The sequence below is a fragment of the Siphateles boraxobius genome, unplaced genomic scaffold, assembly GCF_051911475.1.
Source record: "Siphateles boraxobius isolate OS27281-9 unplaced genomic scaffold, OSU_SipBor_1 25, whole genome shotgun sequence".
Taxonomy (NCBI): domain Eukaryota; kingdom Metazoa; phylum Chordata; class Actinopteri; order Cypriniformes; family Leuciscidae; genus Siphateles; species Siphateles boraxobius.
This window is the reverse complement of record NW_027508866.1, coordinates 9,041,770-9,063,561: the sequence shown is the minus strand read 5'-3', so window position 1 is coordinate 9,063,561 and position 21,792 is coordinate 9,041,770. Positions and strand designations below refer to the sequence as shown.

The window sequence follows — 21,792 nt, the reverse complement described above, 5'->3', positions numbered from 1 at the left end:
CAATAGGGAGCCACCAGAAGGACCTGCTCCTCGTCCTCCCTGACTTTGCACAGTGTCTGCGCAAGTAGGCTCACTGGGGGAAACGCATATTTGCGAAGGCCCCGGGGCCAGCTGTGTGCCAGTGCGTCCATGCCGAGTGTTCCCTCGGTCAGGGAGTAAAACAGCTGGCAGTGGGAGGTCTCTGAGGAGGCAAACAGGTCTACCTGAGCCTCCCCGAACTCTCTCCAGATCAGCTGAACCGCCTGGGGGTGGAGTCGCCATTCTCCCGGGAGCACAGCTCGTGATAGCTCGTCGGCCACACGGTTGAGCAAGCCGGGGACATACATGGCTCGAAGCGACCTCAGATGCTTCTGACTCCAGAGGAGGAGATGGCGGGGCGAGTTGCGAAATGCGACGGGAGCGTAGACCACCTTGACGGTTGATGTACGCAACGGTCGCAGTGTTGTCCGTACGGACCAGCACGTCCCTGCCCTGTAGCCGTCTTTTCAAGCGGGTCAGGGCGAGATGTACTGCTTGCAACTCGAGGCAGTTGATGTGCCAATGCAGTTGAGGGTCCGTCCGCACCCCTGACACTGCATGCCCGTTGTACGTGGCACCCCAGCCGGTGGCAGAGGCATCTGTGAATACCACAGCAGGCCTGGACACCTGTTTCAAGGGGACTCCTGCCCGCAGGAACGAGGGGTCTGACCACGGGCTGAAGGTCTGGCGGCACTCCGGTGTGATTGCCACCCGGTGAGTGCCATGATGCCACGCCCATCTCGGGACTCGGCCGTGAAGCCAGTGCTGAAGCGGTCTCATATGTAGCAGGCCGAGCGGGGTTACCGCTGATGCTGCTGCCATATGCCCCAGGAGCCTCTGAAAGAGTTTCAGTGGGACCGCTGTCCTGCCCTTGAACGTGTTCAAGCAGTTCAGCACCGACTGAGCACGCTGCTCTGTGAGGCGCGCTGTCTGGGCGACCGAATCCAACTCCATACCGAGAAAAGAGATCCTCTGCACAGGGGAGAGTTTGCTCTTTTCCCAGTTGACCTGAAGACCTAACTGGCTGAGGTGCCTGAGCACTAGGTCCCTGTGTTCGCATAGCTGATCTCGAGAGTGTGCTAGTATGAGCCAGTCGTCGAGATAGTTGAGGATGCGAACGCCCTGTTCTCTCATGGGAACAAGGGCCCCCTCCGTGACTTTTGTGAAGACACGGGGGGACAGGGACAGCCCGAAGGGTAGGACTTTGTACTGATATGCTCGACCCTCGAACGCAAAGCGCAGAAATGGCCTGTGTCGAGGAAGAATCGAGACATGAAAGTACGCGTCCTTCAGGTGATCGCTGCAAACCAATCTTGGGGACGGATGCATTCGAATATGCATCTCTGCGTGAGCATTTTGAACGGTAGCTTGTGGAGGCTCCGATTCAAAACTCGCAGATCCAAGATCGGTCGTAACCCACCACCTTTCTTGGGTACAATGAAGTAGGGACTGTAGTGCCCTGACCTCATATCGGCTGGAGGGACCGGCTCTATCGCATCCTTCGCCAGTAGGACTGCGATCTCCGCACGCAAGACATGGGCATCGGCTGCTCTCACTGTAGTGGAGTGGATGGCCCGAAACTTGGGGGGACGCCGGGCGAACTGAATCGCATAGCCGAGCCTGATGGTTCGAATGAGCCAGCGAGACGGCCTGGGGAGCGCTAACCAGGCTCGCAGAGACCGTACAAGTGGGACCAAAGGAACCGTAGGCGTACCCGGAGTGGGGCAGCGAGGTGGAACACAGGGACGCGGCTCGGGAGGCTCTCTCTGGGAGGCGGCCCGTAGCGGGGTCTGAGTGTGCTGTGCAGCACTTACCTGGTTCCACGGGGTAGGAGGTGCGGGAGGCAGCTCGGTGGCGTTCTCGGACCGTACGCAGCTGCCGGCTGGCGATAGAAGAGGCGGATGAGAGTGGTAAGGATTCCGACCCCCCACTGCTCTCCGGGCCCTCTTCGGACCCAGAGATGATAGAAACTGCTCTTTTATTGAAAATTTGGGTACCGCTGGTTTTAAGGACAGCGGCGGAACACAAACAAAACGAAACAAAGGATTTTCCACCCGGCCCTCTTCCGGGGGAGGGAGCGATGCAGTCATCGTCTCCTGGAGAGCAGTCCCTTCCACCTCTGGGTCGCCCGTCCTAGGGCCGCTTACCTTTGGCTTTGCCGCCCCTCTTGGCGGGGGCCTGGACGGTCGGGGCGCCCTGCCTGCGACTGGCTCCACGGTGCCGCTTGGATGGAGGCTGCTGCTGCGGCGCGGGAGCAGGGGCAGACGCAGGCGGACGCCCACGGCGACGAGCAGACCGAGTAGCCGCGGGCGGTGGGGTGGAGGCAGCAGCTGACCGCCGCGGCAGGATGTGTTTAATGGCCTCAGTCTGCTTCTGTACAGCCGAGAACTGCTGGGCGAAGTTCTCGACCGCGTCGCCGAAGAGGCCGGTCTGGGACACGGGGGAGTTAAGGAACCTGATCTTGTCGGTCTCCCGCATGTCAGCCAGACACAGCCAGAGGTGGTGTTCCTGGACCACTAGTGTGGACATCGCACGACCCACTGACCGCGCACGAAGCACGAGGTCAGTTGCGGTACGAAGTTCTTGGAGAACTTGTGGATCATGACCACCCTCGTGCAGGTCCTTCAGTGCCTTGGCCTGATGAACCTGCAACAACGCCATAGCGTGCATGGCAGAGGCAGCTTCCCCACAGGCCTTGTAAGCCTTGCCGGTCAGGTCCGACGAGTACTTACAGGCCCGGGAAGGAAGACACGGTTCTCCACGCCAAGTGGAGTTAGGGCACAGTTGCATAGCAACGGCCCGTTCCACTGGCGGGATACGCGCGTATCCCTTAGCTGCCCCGCCATCAAGGGTGGTGAGGGAGGAGGAGCCACCGAGACGGTTTCTGGCAGTAAAATGTGCCGTCCACGTCTCTGTGAGCTCCTCATGCACTTCCGGGAAGAAAGGCACTGGGGTGGGTTGCTGAGAACCAGCGCGCGCCACCCCGAGATACCAATCGTCCAACCTCGAGGGCTCGGGACACGGTGGAAGGGTTCCACACGAGCCCGATTCTGTTGGCGGCCCGGGAAAGCATGGCCATCATCTCCGGGTCCGACTCGGGCACCGCTGACACACCTGAAGGAGGCAGCGGCTCCGAGCCGTCGTCCGCGGAGAGGTCTGACCCACCCTCCGATGCAGCGATCGACATCTGGTCGTCGCAGGGAGCGCCGAACGAAACGACTGGTACACATCTCGAGGATGGTCCAGAACGTTCCGTTGGCAGCTCAACTGGTTGCGGAGCATGAGAGGAGTGAGGGTTCCTAGGGGGTTGGTTCCCCGAAGGAAGCGCGCTCACTGTAATCCTCAGGTCACCCGTGTCACTGCCCATAGCAACCCGCGAAGGGGGGTTGGAACGAGGTGCAGGCACGGGGACTCCGCCCCTTTGCAGGAACGTGAGTCTCGACCTCAGCTCCGAGATGGTCATCTTCCCACAATGGGTACATGACTCATCCACGAACGCTGCCTGTGCGTGTTCGAGGCCCAGACACACAAGGCAGCGATCGTGACCATCCCGCGACCCCAGGTAACGACCGCATCCAGAAACACACAGATAGAATGTCATCTTGAAAAAGACGCAAACTATCTGTGTAAGCTCTTTTAGAGACTGCTCTCCTTGGTGCTGAAGCACGCAGGGGAACGGTCACGGCGAACACAGACAGGAATGTGCACCTGTCTGTGCGCGATTCTCTCTCGCTGGTCTTACCAGCCGTGAAAACGGCCGTTGAGTGCTTTAATCGCCCACCTTACCAGCCGTAAAAACGTCCGTTGAGCGCTTTAACCGCGCACCTTACCAGCCCTGAAAACAGCTTTTTTTGTTTGCTCAGTTTTAAAACAACAAACAAAGAAGAGAGAGAAGAGAAAAAGACACTCGCGCTGCTGTGCCGTCACGCCGGAACCAAAGTGGAGAGACCCAGAAGAGGCTTGTTTTCAAATTCACTCTGTTCAGCATACGAAGTGCTTGGCTCCGAAGCAAAAAGCTAGTGTGCAATCGCACCAGCTGCTTGTTAAATACCCGCGCTGCGAGGCTGCACAGCTGTTGCAAATGATTGCACGCCAATGTGTATTGGCTTGTTTTAGTTTCACTCGAAGTAGATTGGCCTCTCTAGTGAGATTCCTATTGGTCAGTCATGACCTACGTTGTAGTGACTGACCGATAGGGAACTAACATTAACAATAGACAAAATGTCGTTTTCTTTTTTTTTTGTCCCCACTCTCTGACCCCCGAAGGCCGCAGTGTAATTCACACCCTGACTTAGACCCATTGGGGGAAGTATTTAAATAATCCTATGAATGCATAGAAAAAATGAAGAATCGAATCGAATTAATCGAATTGCATCGAATTTTAATGTGAATCGCATTGAATCGAATCTTTCTGAATTAGCAAAAATCGTTCTTGAATCGAATTGAAAACCTATGAATCATGAATCGAATCGATTCGCTGCCTACCCAAAGATTCACAGCCCTAATGGCAATAAAGTGCCTTTATTTTTAAGAATGTATAACTGCTGGTTTAGGACCAGTTTGTCCTATCCAAATCATAACCTTAACTATAAGTTGGATGGAAAAAGCTGACTCTAGATCAGTGGCTGCAGTCTCAATCTCAAATGATCCATTGTGCAATTCACGGAATGAAAAGATTCTTTTTATTTAGATACTCAAATCTCAGTTTATCTTTGGGATTCTGTGATTGAAGAAGATCAACATTTAGCTATGTCAACAGAGCAGCTGAACAATCCAGAAAAATGAATATTCAGGTTTTCACTTCAGCTGTAAAAGTTGACAGAAAGAGAAAGAAACATCCCTCACATCTTATTTCTTTCATTAGGCCTTACACATAAATGTCAACACAGATAACGTCTTATTCCTGCAAGCTGGCTGACATTAAATGACACCCCGTGCACAGGCTTTTATATTGCTTTCTCTGCAAAGTGATTTTGCCGGCTGAATCTTTTCTTTTCTTGCCTGACACGTGTACAGCTAGGGTTTCCATTATAACAGATGAATTAAAATGCAGCCAGTGTCCTGGAAGTCGGGTAGTGGAGGAAGACATGAATACATAGTAAACGTGAGGGATATACTCAGCTGTGCTGAGACTGCTTGACATTATTTGATGTCAGATCCAAAACCCCTTCAAAAATTGCCTTAGATTTACTTTCTTCAACAAAAATCTTACATGTTTCTAAATATCTAATTGAAAGGAAAGTATAAAGGTTGATGTGTGGACTTGCAACCTACTGATAAATAGAAAATGAAATATTAACATAAAAACTTTTGCACACCAAAAGTAGGTAATCTCTCTCAAGAAACAAGATAAAATTCAGCCCTATGAATTCAGCCCACGACCATCTTCAATATAGAATCTTTTTTTTTACCTTCATGTCATTACAAACCTGTATGTCTTTCTTTCTTTATTCCGTGGAACACAAAAGGAGAAATTTTGAATAATAATTTGAATTGAAATTAAAGTACATGAAGACAGAATGTTAATTTTATGTAAGCTATCCCTTTAAGAAATATGCCTGCCAAGATGATTACCAATGCTATATTTTCTATAAACAGCACTGCAACATGAAAGAAGATTTCTGCAAATAAAATAAGCAGGATTAGTCTTTATGAGTTAATTTAAAGTCAAACATTACCTTTTGAAGAACGGAATTTCCACAAAATGGTGGGTTCAGGTCTTCCGATGGCCAGACACACAAGGCTTACATTACTGCCCTCGTTCACTGAAACATCTGTGGATATGTTTACAATCCTGGCAGGAACTGTAAAAAAACATATTGCAACATTGTAATCACACATTTGATAAAACTTCTGCAAAAAAACAAACAATTGTAGCTCTTAAGTAATTAATCATCAATGAGCAAAAAAAATCATCAGTACCCAGGAGATGTTTTCGATTTTTTTGTTAAAGTCGCTTTAATCAGGAGTGTATTTTTCACTATTTCGTCCTATGGGGAGGATTTAATAGATGTGTAAGGCTGAACTGTGTTCACTTATGCAACTTGCAAGCAGCAGATGCAAGTTACATCCATATTTTCTGTGTTCCCTAGAAATTCTTATACAAAAGTCTCGCAACAATATTCCAGGGCATGCTGTTATTCATATTTTATTGGGTTGTATGATTTTATAAAGAAAAACAAACAAAATGCAAGCAGTGTACAAAGCAACAGAAAAACAAACAATAATGCAATATAAGCTGGCAAGGAAAAAGTTAACCACCGACTGTATACACTGACTGAGGTCAACTGGAAAAGAACCGGTCGGTTTGAGCATTATCATTCGTAAAAATCAAATTACATTCATAATCGGCCTGGCAGTCATGTTGTGTGTTCTCAGCTTTATGCTCATCTATAGGCTGCATTTATTTGATCAAACATATATATATATATATATATATATATATATATATATATATATATATATATATATATATATATATATATATATATATATATATTCTCCCATCCATAGAGACTGGTGATATTATTTTAAGATTCTGACAACATTTCAATTCGGTAGTTATCCTCTAACATTGATTTGATGTAAAGTGTTACCCCACTTTGAGCTTTGAAATCCTTCCCACTTTAGAACCATACAGTATTTGAACTGACTCTACATTTCTTACTTTATATTGTCAATCAAATAGTTCTTTAAATTAGATAAATGTTCATTAGAACAACACATTAGTGCCTCAGTATTACATGCTGTCGCTTGATTGACGTGATGAGCAGGTCATGCTTTGTTAAGGTAATGTTGTTTATAACTTGACTGAAACTGGAAGTGATACCCAGACAGTCTGTCAGTTTCCTTGACTGAGTTCCATGTTTTAGTCTGAGTAAACCAGCCAGCCAGTATTTCAGAGAGATATTATTTAGTTGGCGTCCTATCAGGCCTGCCTCACACGGGAGCGTCTGCTATCTGTGTTTGCTGGAAAAGTAAATATTTTATGGTAAATTTTGTTTAGTGAAGTTTTAGTGAAGTATCCAAGCAGGCACCAGAATTTTCTGAAGGGATGTCACACGCGCACACACGCGCGCACACACACACACACACACATACACACACACACACGCAGGTACATCAACCATGCACATACACACTCCAATATGACTGAATAATTGACCTGCAAAAGAAGCCAGGACAGCGAGCAAAACACATCTGCTATTACAGATACTGAGGTCAGAGACTCCCAGTAAGTTTCTGCAATTTTTCTGCTGATTTTCTCACATGACATGAAATATTTAGCATATTAATAGCAATGATTCAGACAAATGTTTAATGGAAAACATAAATTAATTTTGTTTTAAATAAATCCAGTTATCCACATAAGCCACTAGTGTATGACAAAATTGTGTCTTATCTATCAAATCATAACAGCAGGAGGAAAGTCCTGATGGGACTAATTAAAATTTTACTGCAGAACAATCATTTTCTGCCTGTAATAAAATTGAAAATACTACAAAAGACTGAAATTTTCATGTGTTACTACAGCTTTGGTGAGTTTGTGTGTTTGTGTGCATGTGGCACAAGGTCGAAGGATCAAAACTGGCAAAAATGAATCATCATTCAAAAGCGTATGCATGTATGTGCGTGTCTGAATATATTTGTCATATTCATATTCTATACAACAATATATACAATATATAATACAATATATTCTATAGGTTCTATACAACAGTGTTGAATTTTTTTTACAAAAAATTATTGTACAAAAATATATATATGTATATATATATATAAATATATATATACGCACACAAACACATATGTATTGGTTATCAAGTTTTTTACAGACAGCATTAAGCATAGTAATTAACTATATACAACTTCACTTAATAATTGCAAAAAATAAATTACATTTCCAACACACTTTTGAGGTGTTTTGCCAAACACAAGGCTCTGGGTCAGCTGGCAAATCAGAGCTTTTTGAGACAGACTGGGAATAGAGGAGCTGCAATAATGTACAGTCTGTGAAAAATGTAAAAAAAATTGCAAATTAGTCGAAAGATTAGTCGTTAGAAAATTAGTCGTTAGTGGCAGAACTAATTAAAACATGTTAACCAATTCTACTACCTCCAATAATCAAAATAATGTACTTTTAAAATATCATCATATGACCCCTTTAAGTTAAGAAAACATTAAATTACACATAAATAACAAATTATGCTTGGATATTACAGTATAGTAAAAAGCAAACAGGGATTAGTTCTGATTTAAAGAAACAGCCACTGAAAAGTTAAACCCCAACACTTCTTTGTGCCAGTGGCGGCTGCTGGTTTTTTTAAAGAGGGGAAGCTGTATTAATGAATGAATGAATATTCATATTAAAGATATTAAAACTCGACGGAGGAAATGTGGGAATTAGGTTAAACTGAAACAAGGAATGTGGTGTATAATTGTGTGAAATGTATGATGAAAATTGGCTATCAATTTCGCCAAGCAAATAACAAGAAATAGGTTGCAGCAGTTTGTCTTTCGACTACACTTGCAAAATCCGTGATGGGACAGAACTCGAATAGCTTCAGCGTCAGCGACTCTTTATAGCATAAAATAATCGCTGTCCCTCCAATCATCACGCAGAAGCTCGGAGTCCAGCCCCGGGACATAATCGCAGATTTATCAAATGACCGTCTAGTTTCGAAGCACTGACAAAAACGGTTCAAAGCAGCCACATTGAAGTCAATGGACGCTCGGCTTCAACAGGGAAATGCACTGTGACGCTCCGGGATAGTATGAGAAGGAAATCGAGTCAGCCGACCTGCTATGTGTAGCTGATTCTGAACGAACTCGTCTTCGAGATGAACGTGTAACACAATAGTACATATTTGACCATTCTTTTTTTTAACATTATAGGGGAAGCCAAGCTTCCCTTGCAGTCTTAAAGAAATCCCCACTGCTATGTGTGTATGTGTTTGTACGTAAAGTGAGGGTAACCACAATGACCATACCTCTGCAATATTCCAGAGACCACAATCCCAGTAAAATATGTGCAAGAAAGCCCTTCGCTTCTCTCTGGTGAATATTTCATCCTGTGACGAGCACTTTCTTTGAGTCACTGTGCTTTTCACCATCCCACATTCCTTGCGTTCTCACCACTTCCCTCCCTTACATCAAAGGTATTGTTTCATCCCTGTATCTCAATCTATTATGGATGGCTTCGGCTTTCTAACCATGAATCCCAATATCAGGCCACTGTTTCAAACAGGCCAGTTTGAGCTTCTCAAAAAGGAGAGAGGACAGAGTTCAGAGCATGAACAGGAAAAAGACTATGCTAACATTTTCCAAACAGACACACAAGTCGAGTTATAATACAAGTTACCTCTCCCTATGACTGTGTGTGTTTGTGGTAAACTGTTGAAAATCAATCCATCCCTTCTCTGCCAGATGACAAGGCTCATCCATCCCTCAAGTTCATGATGGAGTATCTTATACTTTCCATATTCCCTCCATCTCTGAGCAATACCTGTATTTATAATTGGACATGCATCGGACTAAAATAACGGCATAGACAGGAAACCCACAGAAATCAGTGGGAGAAAAACTAATTCTTAAGCTGCCTCTGGTGATATAGCTGCTGCTAATGTTCCACGCGGGCAAATTGCACTGGCTTCGGCTCTACATTTATATTCTCATAACCCTACTGGATCTTTCCAATGGCTCATTACTGCTCTTTAAAATGAGAAAAAGAGCTGCCTCCTGATGCAATGCTGAAAACTAAAGCATACTATATAAAAACTGCAACAAGGGACTAGAAAAGCAGCAGCCTTCAAAATATTGTTACAAACAAATACATTTTTGTAGTAAGCTTAAGAAAGGCAAAAATGCATAGCACAATAATTCCATAATTTGAGTTTTACATTAAAATAAAATAAAATAAAAATAATGTTATCTTCCAATTAGAGGTGTAACCATACCCTCATGACACAAATCTTAACATATACACGATACTGAACTCACGATTCGATATTATTGCGATACTCCAAGACATTTGGTACAAGGTTAACAAAAAATTTACTGCTGATTAAAATGCTAAATTTGGTACATTGTGGATCTAAATGCTTGGACTTGGTGCTGATAATCCAATTCACGGGACAATGTTGACACCAAAATAAAAATATTCATTATTCTGAAGCTGAAAATACTGAATTATTTTAGATGAATATGCTTGCACTCTGTCACTGACTAGATATATTTAAAATAATGTAGGCTTCTTTTTACTAGTAACATAAGACATTTTATATTATCAGGACCTGAAAATATTCCCCCACTGCATTATTATACATTATATTCAGCATTTTATAGAAGTTTAATGTAGTACTGACAGTAAAACTATGAAAACTAGAATTTTTTCCTCACACAGAAAAGTTATTTTGGGTGAACTACACAATACATATTGTCACTATCCACGATACATATCGTTGCATTTTTGTATTGCGATATATTGAGACACGATATATTGTTACACCCCTACTTCCAATGAGTCTTTCTGAAAGTGATAGATTATCAAAGTAAGGAAATGTCACTAGAAGTCATATTTGTTTAATTCAATTCTTTATTATTGCTGTTTTTTTTCTGTAAGCATAGTAACACTTGACAGTGAGCAATTTCTTTGTTGCAGTATTTATTAATCTTTGTCAATGTCAAATGTTCATAGTTAGTTCATGTTAGCTAAGGTCCAATAAATAATGTTAAAATACACATCTATTGATTTTTATAATGTAATAATGTTTAAGTAAATGTTGAAATTAGCATAAAAGCTTCACTGTTAGTTCATGTAGTTAACTGATAATAACAGATGTATCATTATTGTAAAGTGTTACCAAATAAGCAAACTATAGAAACTTCAAAATATATTTTGCAGCTGCTAATAAGTCTCTATAATGAAGGGCAATAAAAAGCAATATGACAAAAAAGTTTTTGCAAGTGACACAAAGCAGTCAACCTAGATGCTTGTGTTTTCCTTTGAGATTTCTTAAAGGATAAAGACTGGCAGCAATCAATTTCCATATGGCTTCCTATTCTGAAAGGACACAGCCTATATCCTTGGAGAATTCATTGGTCAAAGAGGTGTCAATCTTCAAATTGAAAAATGTATTGGAATCGTTTTTTCATCCGTCACTATGGAGTGACAGCGTCAATCATTGTAGACTATGCTGTAAAACTACAGTGATGAAAATACCACCAAAAGCCTACAGTACGTCTCAATGTCTTAAAGATTGCAATGTCAAGTCGCTGATGCCTGTGGGTTTTACATATTGTCAGGAATGTTTCAGAGCATTTAGCATATCATTCACCTTGTTCTTATGCATGAGAAAAGCTTTTAATAGATCTCTCAGGAACAGGCAAGACAGCCAGAGAAACCAGTAATTTTATTTAAAAAGAAAATCTCAATGTCTTTTAAATGCTCCATTAGAAAGTCCATAAAGAAAAAAAAAACTGTAAATCACATTTAGACCAATGTGCATTACATATTATATGACTACCCTTGTCTGCCTGCATGGATTTATTTATTATTTTAAATATTTGTGGTTTGTTCTTAGCTCAATGGGAAATCAAACAACTAGGGTGTTTTCATATAACACATGCTGAGTGAACATTATAGTGTTTTGTGCAGTGATTGCCTCTTCACTCCTTTCTAATAACAATACTAATGAGTCACATTGTGCCATCAGAGCAAGCTACAGGTCTCTCGCTTCTGAAGAGAGCAGCTCGTTTAGCCTCTTTCAGTTATTACAGTTGTGGAGAAAAGCAATCACAGCACTGCAAACCCATCTCTATCACATCTGCCTGGCACTGCTGCGGCTGAAACAGCTCAAAACACACACGATGACAATGTTTCGAGGTTGATAATAAGCAGTATCAAAGGTGCCTCATTATCGACAGTTATTCATTAGACTGCTGTTTTGTTATTGGCATAAAGTCTGGTCCATTTTGCAGCCTATTGTGGCCATTAACCACCAAAGGTCTGTCTGACCAATCACAGCTCATTCCACAATACTACTGATTTAACTGTCAGTACTACAGTATCAGTAGATAGATAGATAGATAGATAGATAGATAGATAGATAGATAGATAGATAGATAGATAGATAGATAGATAGATAGATAGATAGATAGATAGATAGATAGATAGATAGATAGATAGATAGATAGATAGATTATATAACTGAGGGGTGTATACATACAACCAGGCAAACAAGGAACTAATCGAGAGATGGGTGAAAATCATATTACTACAGAGATAAACAAGGGAATAAATTGTTCACTATGACAAAAAGAGACAGGAACTACACAGAGGAAACAGGGAGCAAATAAAACAGAAAAAAAATCAACATTCTAAATGTCCACCAAACAGAACCAAAATCTAACATACCCCTTACATATAAAACATAAACCAGGTCTCTGTTAATTGAGTTTTTAAAAGATTGTAAGTAATTCTCTGGTGGCTAATATTTAGAGATGTTTGAATGTTTAAACAAAACACGCAGATACAGATTCTAATACCAAGCCTCAACAGTACTATTTTAGCTACAATAGTGGAACATTTCTTAATGTTGTATGTTTCCTGCCTCATGTGTCCAAACTCCCACAGTCTCCCACAAAACCTGTATTTTCAATTGTATATTTAAACTCGCAGAGGGTTAAAATAAGTGAAGCAGAAGGCAGGGCACCCACAGAACTCAGTGGGTGAAAAGCAGATCCCCGCACTGCCTCTGGTGATATAGCTGCTGCTAATGTGTCACCCTGGCAAATTGCACTGGTTTTGTCCTCCCATTTATATTCTCATAACCATACTGAATCTTTTCAATGGCTCATTACTGCTTTAAAATGAGGCAAAGAGCTACTCCTCAATCCAGTAACAAGAGGCGAAGCTTATTACACAAATGTGCAGTGAATTGAGAGGCCGTCTTATCCTTCTCCCCATGGAAGGAGAAAGTTCGAGACTAATATAAAACAGAGACACATCATTACACTTGAGCAAACGAAAGACGATAATCCCGTTGTTGTTTGCGCGTCCATCTAATTAAATTGCCATGCTTTTGCTCTGTGATACATAATAGTCTTTATGACATACTCTCATCAGGTTATACATGTTGAACGACTTTAATGAAATGGTGCAACAAAGGTGCTTTGATTTAGATGAACATTCAAGAACTCCAAAATCTAGTGAGCTCCCTGCCGACCTACCTAGAGAGTATCCTAAATCAATTAAAGTCAAGCCATCTTATGTTTAATTGCGCTTTATGCAACAAAAATCTTAACAGCTTTGTAGTATTAACAGAATCAATGATGCAAACTTCATTAAATATGAGAGAGATTTAAATTCTGCTGTAAAGCAGCTGTAGCAAGACAATAGTGTCATTATTCAGCTCAGTTTGTTCAGTGTTGATTCAATTCAGTTCAATAATTGTGTAAATGAAACCAGTTCAATTCAGCAATAAGCAGATCTACTGTAGATGGCAATGCAAGAACCTCATAACCTCACACAAATAGCGCTAACGAAAACTAACTAGGTTTTGGAATGCATCTAAGGTGTTCTTCGCTAAACACCACATTTGTTTTGTTTCCTGCTCCTCCTCAAATAACTGTAAACTCCAATGCAAGCTAAACTTCTGATGATCCTCTTCGCCTCCTGCGAAGACCTCCAGCTAATAGAACATATGGAGTGTGATCATCACCTTTGATGCACTACCAGCTCTGAGACGAATACTTCCTTCCCCTTTTCCCACTTGAGTCGCACTTTGCTTTTTATCCTCACCTTTTCTTCGCTTGCTAACAGTCTTGGACTTCCTGCATGGCCTGCATGGCCTACATATGCCTCTGCTTACCTGCACTGGCATCTCATCCTCTTTGGCTTGCACACTGAGGTGAAGGACGGTTTTAATCTTTTTATTTATTTATTTTTTTTATCTGCTTTGGAAAAATCTGTATTAAAAAAAATACATTCTCAATTTTTTTAAATTAAATTATTATTAATAAAAATAAACAATTAACAAAATTTAAATTAATAAATAATTATGAATACATAAACAAATACACTATTTAAATCCAAACAAAATTATTGTAAATAAATACATAATAAAAATGTGTTAAATGCAACTAACCATTTAATTGCCCATAATTAGAATAATAAACATACTTGTTAACTTTTAAAAGGGCACTTTTAACGTTTATGTTTGACGTTAATCTTTGTATGTTGAATCAATCTTTAATTAATTAGCAGGGTTCCTATACATTTTCTATTTCAAAATTCCATTCTTTTCCAGGCTCAAATTTCACATTTTTCAGACTATATTTAACATAAATGATTCATGCAGCATTATATTTGGTATACATATTTTTTCTCAAGTTTTTCCCCCCATTGGTTTTCTCAAAGTGCTAACATGCGCTAATAGAACCTAAGACGCATTATAACCTGCATATATTCACCTCTGACACATCAGTTTGATGCTGTAATCATGGTTGAATGTTGCACGACCACCAAACAGCAAAGCACAGTAAGAATTGAATGATCGTTTGCTCCTTTATCTGTTGCTGGTTTGAGTAGCAATTTCAAAAGAGACTCACTCATGGTAAAGACAAATAGACTTGCAACAGTCACTAAATGTTCACAAAACTTTTGCCATGAAATCACTCTGCTTTTATGATATATTTACTTTTAGACATTCTTAATTTTATATTTTAGAAAACTGAATAGGGGAGTCTGGAAACAAAAATATTTTTTCAAACACTGTTTTCTTTTTCCATACTTTTCCAAACTGCATAGGAATCCTGAACTTGTTACTTGGTAGAAACTAACCAAATTAAGAAATGCCTACATTCTCAAAAAACACTGAAAAAAAAGTATATGGTAAATATTTATTGAAGAATAAAGAAGGAAGCCTATGTGTCGACAGGGGTGTGAATTAACAAGTTTAGAAATACTCACGTTACTGTAATTAAGTAGTTTTTTTCAGAAATTGTACTTTTTTGAGTAGTTTACAATTTGTGTAATTTTACTTTTACTTGAGTACATTTTAAGTGATGTATTGGTACTTTTTCTCCGCTATTGTCCTTCTGTTTGTGGTCGTTACTCGTTACATGCTTGTTTTAATTTTATTTTATTTTTATCCATCAACGTGATTGGATCGAATAATCGGTCTCGTGACTGTCATCAAATCAAATTAAGCATAAGAAAACGTATCGGTTACCTAACGTAATCTCGGTTCTCTCTAGAAGAGGGAACGAGTATTGCGTAAGTTAGCTTACGCTACGGGAAAGATTCATCTTTTCGAGATATTGAAGCCAAAAAATTATCCTTAATTTTTTTATCCATTGTCAACGCAGTGCAGCAGCTAGCAGACCTAGAGCAGGCTGTCTAGCGTGCTCATAGGCTGCCTTGCGGGAACTGCAGCAGCCTACCACTGAGCCTGACGTGATGTCAAGTCCAAGGAAGGGGGCTCGCGCCTTCACAGTGTCAAAGCCCGCCAGAATGGGCGTGGCTTAGCGTATATAAGCAGGGCTCGTAGGCTGTATTCTCTGGTTTTCGTCGACTGAAGCGGAAAACGCTCGTAGCGCAAGCACGGCAGGTTACGCAATACTCGTTCCCTCTTCTAGAGAGAACCGAGGTTACGTTAGGTAACCGATACGTTCTCTTACAAGAGGTTCTCTCGTATTGCGTAAGTTAGCTTACGCTACGGGAACCCTTTGTCAACGCCGTGCGCATCCACAATGAGTCCCAGGGCTTTCCGGGGAACCCAAATAAGTAGGAAATAAGGTGGCCAACAAACGCGGGCCAGCACTTGTACATAAGCACTCATAGGGAATACAGAGCGGCATCGCCGGACTGTATAAGCATATAGCACATACCCAATAGTGCAGCTCAACCAGAAGAGCTAGTATACGTGAGAGTAGCCTGCGCACGAACATCTGAGGACAGAACGTACATCTCACTTAAACTGACACAAGTTTTGCCTGCAGAGCGGGAACTTCTAGGTTATAAAACCTGACAAAGGTGGACGGGGAGACCCAGCCCGCCGCCACACATATGTCGTGAATAGAAATTCCGCTGGACCATGCCCACGAAGAGGCCATGCCTCTGGTGGAATGAGCCCTGATGCCCAGGGGGCATTGCAGACCTGTCGACGCGCAAGCGGCTGCTATAGCGTCCACAATCCATCTGGATAGGCTTTGTTTCGAGGCGGCGAGACCATTGGTGCGCCCACCAACGAAACGAAAAGCTGCTAGCAGTGTAAATCCTCAGTGCCCTGAATGGACAGAGGAGATTAACGCTGCTCTCATTATCGGATGAAGGCAGAGCCGATAGAGAAATGACCTGCGCTCTGAATGGAGTGCCAATCACTTTAGGAACATAACCGTGTCTAGGTTTGAGGATGACTTTTGAGTCATTTGGCCCGAACTCGAGACACGCGGCGCTGACAGACAGCGCGTGTAAGTCCCCCACACGTTTCACTGATGACAGTGCTGTCAGGAAAACGGTTTTGAGTGATAGGTACTTTAACTCCACGGAGTCTAGTGGTTCAAAGGGGAAAGCTTTCAGGGCCTCGAGGACCAATGAAAGATCCCACATAGGAACCGACGGGGGGCGCGGAGGGTTCATCCTTCTGGCTCCTCTGAGGAAGCGGATGACAAGCTCATTTTTCCCTACGAACGCTCCCTATGAATTTTTCAGCGAACGCTGCAACGGCCGCCACATAGACTTTGAGCGTGGATGGGGACCTCCCCTTATCCAACAGCTCTTGTAGGAAACTGAGCAACCGCGAGACCCCACACGTCCGTGGGTCCAGGTTTTTGTCAGTGCACCATTTGGAGAACACTGACCATTTAGACGCGTAAAGCTTTCTAGTAGAGGGAGCTCTAGACTGCGTGATCGTGTTCATCACTCCTTCTGGCAGGGCAACGCGTACCCGTTGATTACCCATGCGTGCAGAGACCAGCGCTACGGATGGGGATGCCAGATCGAGCCGCGAGCTTGTGAGAGGAGATCCGTTCTCACCGGAATCGGCCACGGGGCTGTCAGTGACAGCTCCAGGAACCAAATCTGATCCGCCCAACGCGGGGCTATGAGGAGCACCGAGTGGTGCGTTTCCCTAATCCTCTTGATTACCTGCGGTAGCAGAGAGATCGGAGTGAAGGCATAGAGAGGGCGGCTGGGCCAGACTTGGGCCAGCGCGTCCTCGTTCTTCGAAAAGAACATTGGGCAGTGAGCGTTGTCTTTTGACGCAAATAGGTTGACTTCCCCTTTGCCGAACAGGCGCCATAATTTCTGGGCCGTTTGGGGGTGCAGGCACCATTCCCCTGGGGGAACGTTGTCCCTGGATAGTTTGTCTGGGCCGTCATTCAGGTGGCCTGGCAAATGTGCAGGTCTCAGCGAGCGCAGGTGATACTGAGACCACGTGAGGAAGCACTCTGTCAGATCGCAGAGGTTCCTGGATCTGACGCCGCCCTGGCGGTTCACGTAGGAAACCACTGACATGTTGTCTGATCAGACTAGAACATGGTGGTCCTGTATGAGCGGGAGGAAGCGCTTCAGCGCGTCCTCGACCGCTAACATTTCCAGACAGTTTATGTGAAGGAACTTCTCCTGGAAGTGGCTTTATTGGCCACAGGCCAAAGACCGGTCTGCCCTCAAAGAGCGCACCCCAACCTGAGTTGGACGCATCTGTCGAGATGAGCTTTCAGAACGAGACCGCTCCCATCATGACACCCCGCTGATACCAGCCGGCTGTTAACCAGGGCTGCAGAGCCGTAATACAGGTCTGAGTCACTCTGATTCGTTTGCAGCCAGCAGCCCAAGCTCGGCGCGATGCACGAGCATTGAGCCAGCTGGAAAGACGCGGCTAGGTGTCGAACACGGCGCGCGCGCTGTGTCGATAAACGAGCCGTCATGGGCAAAGAGTCCAGTTCTATTCCTAGAAAGGAAATTGACTGACTGGGCAGTAATGAGTTCTAGGTCCAGTTGACCGTGAGACCCAAGCTCTCCATGTGACTGAGGAGCACAGTTCTGTGAGATAGCAGTTCTGTCTCTGACTGTGCCAAATCAGCCAGTCGTCCAGATAGTTCATAATTCGCAAATCCTGATTTCTCAAGGGGGCGAGAGCTGCGTCCATGCACTTCATAAATGTACGGGGTGCCAGGGACAGGCCGAACGGCAGGACGGAGTTTTGATAAACCTGACCGTCGAAGGCGAATCTCAAGAATGGCCTGTGACGGGGTATTATCTGAATCTGGAAATAGGCATCTTTCAGATCGAGAGAAATAAACCAGTCCCTTGGGCGAACGTGCGCAAGGATTTTTCTGGTTGTAAACACTTTGAACGGTCTTTTCATAAGCACCTCGTTCAAACATCTCAGATCTAAGATGGGTCTGAGGGCTCCGTCCTTCTTGCGTACGAGAAAATAAAGGCTATAGAAGCCTGACTCGCTCAGAGAAGGCGGTACCAAGTCTATGGCCCCTTTGCACAGCAGCTTCGCTATGTCTGCGCGAAGTAGATGTGTTACTTCTGCATTCACAGTTGTCGCGGTCCGTGCTTGAAAGCGTGGAGGACGGCGAGCGAACTGTAGCGAATAGCTGTGCCTTATTGTGCTCAGGACCCATTCTGAAATCCCTGGAATGGCTTCCCATGCTTTTATATATGTAGCTAGGGGGCGAATGGTCTCCAGGTTCTGATCGCCGCGCTCTGCGGGGTCGAAAACTGAACCGGATGTGTGGGCGCGGCTCGCGCGCCCTCGGTGCTTGCAAGCGGCAGCTCACTGACAGCCGTGACAGGCTGATATATAAGAGGCGTCCCGATTTCCGTGAATGGGAAGCGCCCTTTATCACTTTGTGATGCGCAAGCAGAGCCTTGGGCAGAGTGTTTATTAGTAAGCGTGAGCGCTTTTGTGCAGGCACAAGACTTACACATAACTTTTACGTCCCGATCGCTTTGGATGGGGAGCGTTTTATGATAGCCCTGAGACGCGCGCAAGGCGCTTTGGGCAAAGTGTTTATTAGTAGGCGTGAACACTTGTGAGCGGGCACGAAACACACACTCGAGCGGCTATTTACCGCTTTATGGGAGTGGGCTCTTTGAGTGACACGGGAAGTGTTGTGCTTGTGTGTAGGGGTGAACACTGATGTGTGGGCACCTTTTCTACACTAAAAACACCATCGACGAGAGCCGGATCTGAATACGGCAGCTCGCTGAGGAGAGCCGCATAATTTTTTATCTGCTGCGGGAGCTGGGATCGAACATGGGTCTCTGGCGCGAAAGCTGTGGATTTCGCCACTGAGCCACAGGGGGGAATGAAATGGGGGATAGTCCGGCCTCGGCGGGACTAAAACACACTCTTTCCTCATTTCGCCGGTGACGCATGCACACGGGGCGCGCGGGAGGGCGCGTTCGCTTTCTGTACGTAAGAAAGCTGGCCGCTATCTCAGAACTGCATAAAAAATTTTCCGCTGCGAGAGCCGGGAAAGAACACGGTCTCTGGCGTGAAAGCTGTGGGTTTAGCCACTGAGCCACAGGGGGAAACCACATCAGTTTCAGTTAGCGCGAGCAGATAAAGAGAGCGTTATCACAGTTCCTGTGTGTCGGCTTTTGTTTGCAGGTGTGCGTGTTATATAACAGGTAATATTGACATTACCAGCCGCTAGTGTTTCTCAAATGTTTGAGAAATGGGGGATAGTCCGGCCTCGGCGGGACTAACACACTCTTTCCTTATTTCGCCGGTGACGCATGCGGGATGGGATAGCTTTCTTGTAACGTAAAGAAAGCTAGCCGCGGTTAGAACAGCTGTCAGCGGCGCGTCCTCATCCATATCAAGCGCCTCGTCCCCTGAGGTGGCGGCAGCGCGGGCGGGAGCCGGCTGCTGCGCGTCCGGGAGAGGGGTGGAGAGATAGACGCTCGAGGGAGTCATTCCGGCGAGCGTTTGCATCAGAAACGACGGCAGTGCGGCTCGTGAGTGGCAGCTGCGCGTCTCTGAGGGGAGGCGGGAAAGGCGAGAGCGAGGCTCGAGGGAGGGAGTCCGGCGAGCGCGTCTTTGTGGCCACCGGCCCCGGCGGCCTTTGAGAACGGCGCATCTTTGCGCGGTCCTGCAAAGGGCGGAGTGGCAGCTTGAGGGTTGAACACTTCGAGCCGAGCCCGCAGGGTCGACATCGGAAGTGCGTCGCTGAGCTCACAAACTCCAGAGAGGGCAGAGCTGCGTGTTCCAGGCCCAGGCAAAGAGCGCAGATCACATGGCGATCTCCGTCGCTGAGCGGGGCTCTGCACGATCTTGAAAAAGACACTCGCTGCTCTTTTAGACAGTAAGTTTTGCAAGAAAGGATACGTCGCCGGATAGCGTAGCTCGCACGGATGGCTGAAGGTGGCGAAGACGGCCGGCTTCTTCAGGGCTCTCTGGCTTGTCGCTTCCTCGACGGCGGCGGCTTCTCTCTAGATCCAGCGATGCGGAGAGCTTCGGTGAAGAGATGAAAATCTGAGAATACAGCCTACGAGCCCTACTTATATACGCTAAGCCACGGCCATTCTGGCGGGCTTTGACACTGTGCAGGCGCGAGCGCCCTTCATTGGACGTGACGTCACGTCAGGCTCAGTGGTAGGCTGCAGCAGTGCGTTGACAATGGATACAAAAATTAAGGATAATTTTTTGGCTTCAATATCTCGAGAAGATGAATATTTCCCGTAGCGTAAGCTAACTTAAGCAATATGAGAGAACCTCTCGTAAGAGAACTTTAACCGCCTATTCCTGCTGTTACTCGTGACTGCTGTGGAAGTGCATTCTTCATGCATCAATTCAATACAGATATCAGCGTCTACCTCTAATATGCTAAGGTACATTTCACATTTCTGCTTAATATGATATTTATATAGGCTGGCCTGTCTACAGGGCCTAACATTTGGTCTGAGGTTGGGGGTATTGCATGACGAGTTCATAATGCGGTGAATTCCCGCTCCCATTTACTTCACAATCACATTATAGAGAGACGCGCGTCACGATGTGCACTGCCGCGTCTCGCGCTCGCCATGCCGCCAGATTCAGAATCAGTGCACTCTATGAATCATGGCGTTAACTTGAACTGCATTTCTGTCAGTGCGTGACTACAGCTCGTTAATAAACAACGTTTTTTGATTGATCCATTATACAAACCGTCTTCATTTGGCAAGTGCACTTGCGCAAAAACATTTTTCATGTTCAACTTTGGTTTTTGTGTGTGTGGATGCTGCTGATAAAATAGCTTCGCCGAGACTACAAAGAGACATGCATTTGTGTGTGTGTGTGTGTGTGTGTGTGTGTGTGTGTGTGTGTGTGTGTGTGTGTGTGTGTGTGTGTGTGTGTGTGTGTGTGTGTGTGTGTGTGTGTGTGTGTGTGTGTGTGTCTGTGTGTGTGTGTGTGTGTCTGTGTGTGTGTCTGTGTGTGTGTCTGTGTGTTTGTTTGTTTCTTTGTTTCTTTTGTAAAGGTTTCCTGGATATAACTTCCCTATTTAATGCACAATTTTCCTTACAAATTATATTATCAGCATTACAATGTAAGTAAATGTAGCCGTGTAAAATGTAAGGGATGATGCCACCCTTCTAGAACAATGTGCATTTACATTTAAATTGTAACATATTTAATGGAATTAAAGTGTGTAATTAGTGTTAGCTCACTATATCACTATATTAGCCTTTTTCAGTGCATTAGGTGAGGTAATCTGATAATATTAGTGATTCTCATTTATCAAAACACTAAGATTGGTACTGTTTTGGAGAGA

The 21,792-nt window shown here is 44.5% G+C and overlaps 1 protein-coding gene across 2 annotated transcripts in view; it reads right to left on the bottom strand.

The window, feature by feature from the left end:
- opcml (opioid binding protein/cell adhesion molecule-like) overlaps positions 1-21,792 on the bottom strand; it is a 180,840-nt gene that overhangs the window by 36,926 nt on the left and 122,122 nt on the right. For both annotated transcript variants that reach the window (XM_077242421.1, XM_077242420.1), the window contains one exon: positions 5,697-5,822. In XM_077242421.1, the coding sequence (XP_077098536.1) occupies positions 5,697-5,822 (126 nt within the window). The remainder of the gene's footprint in view (positions 1-5,696; positions 5,823-21,792) is intronic.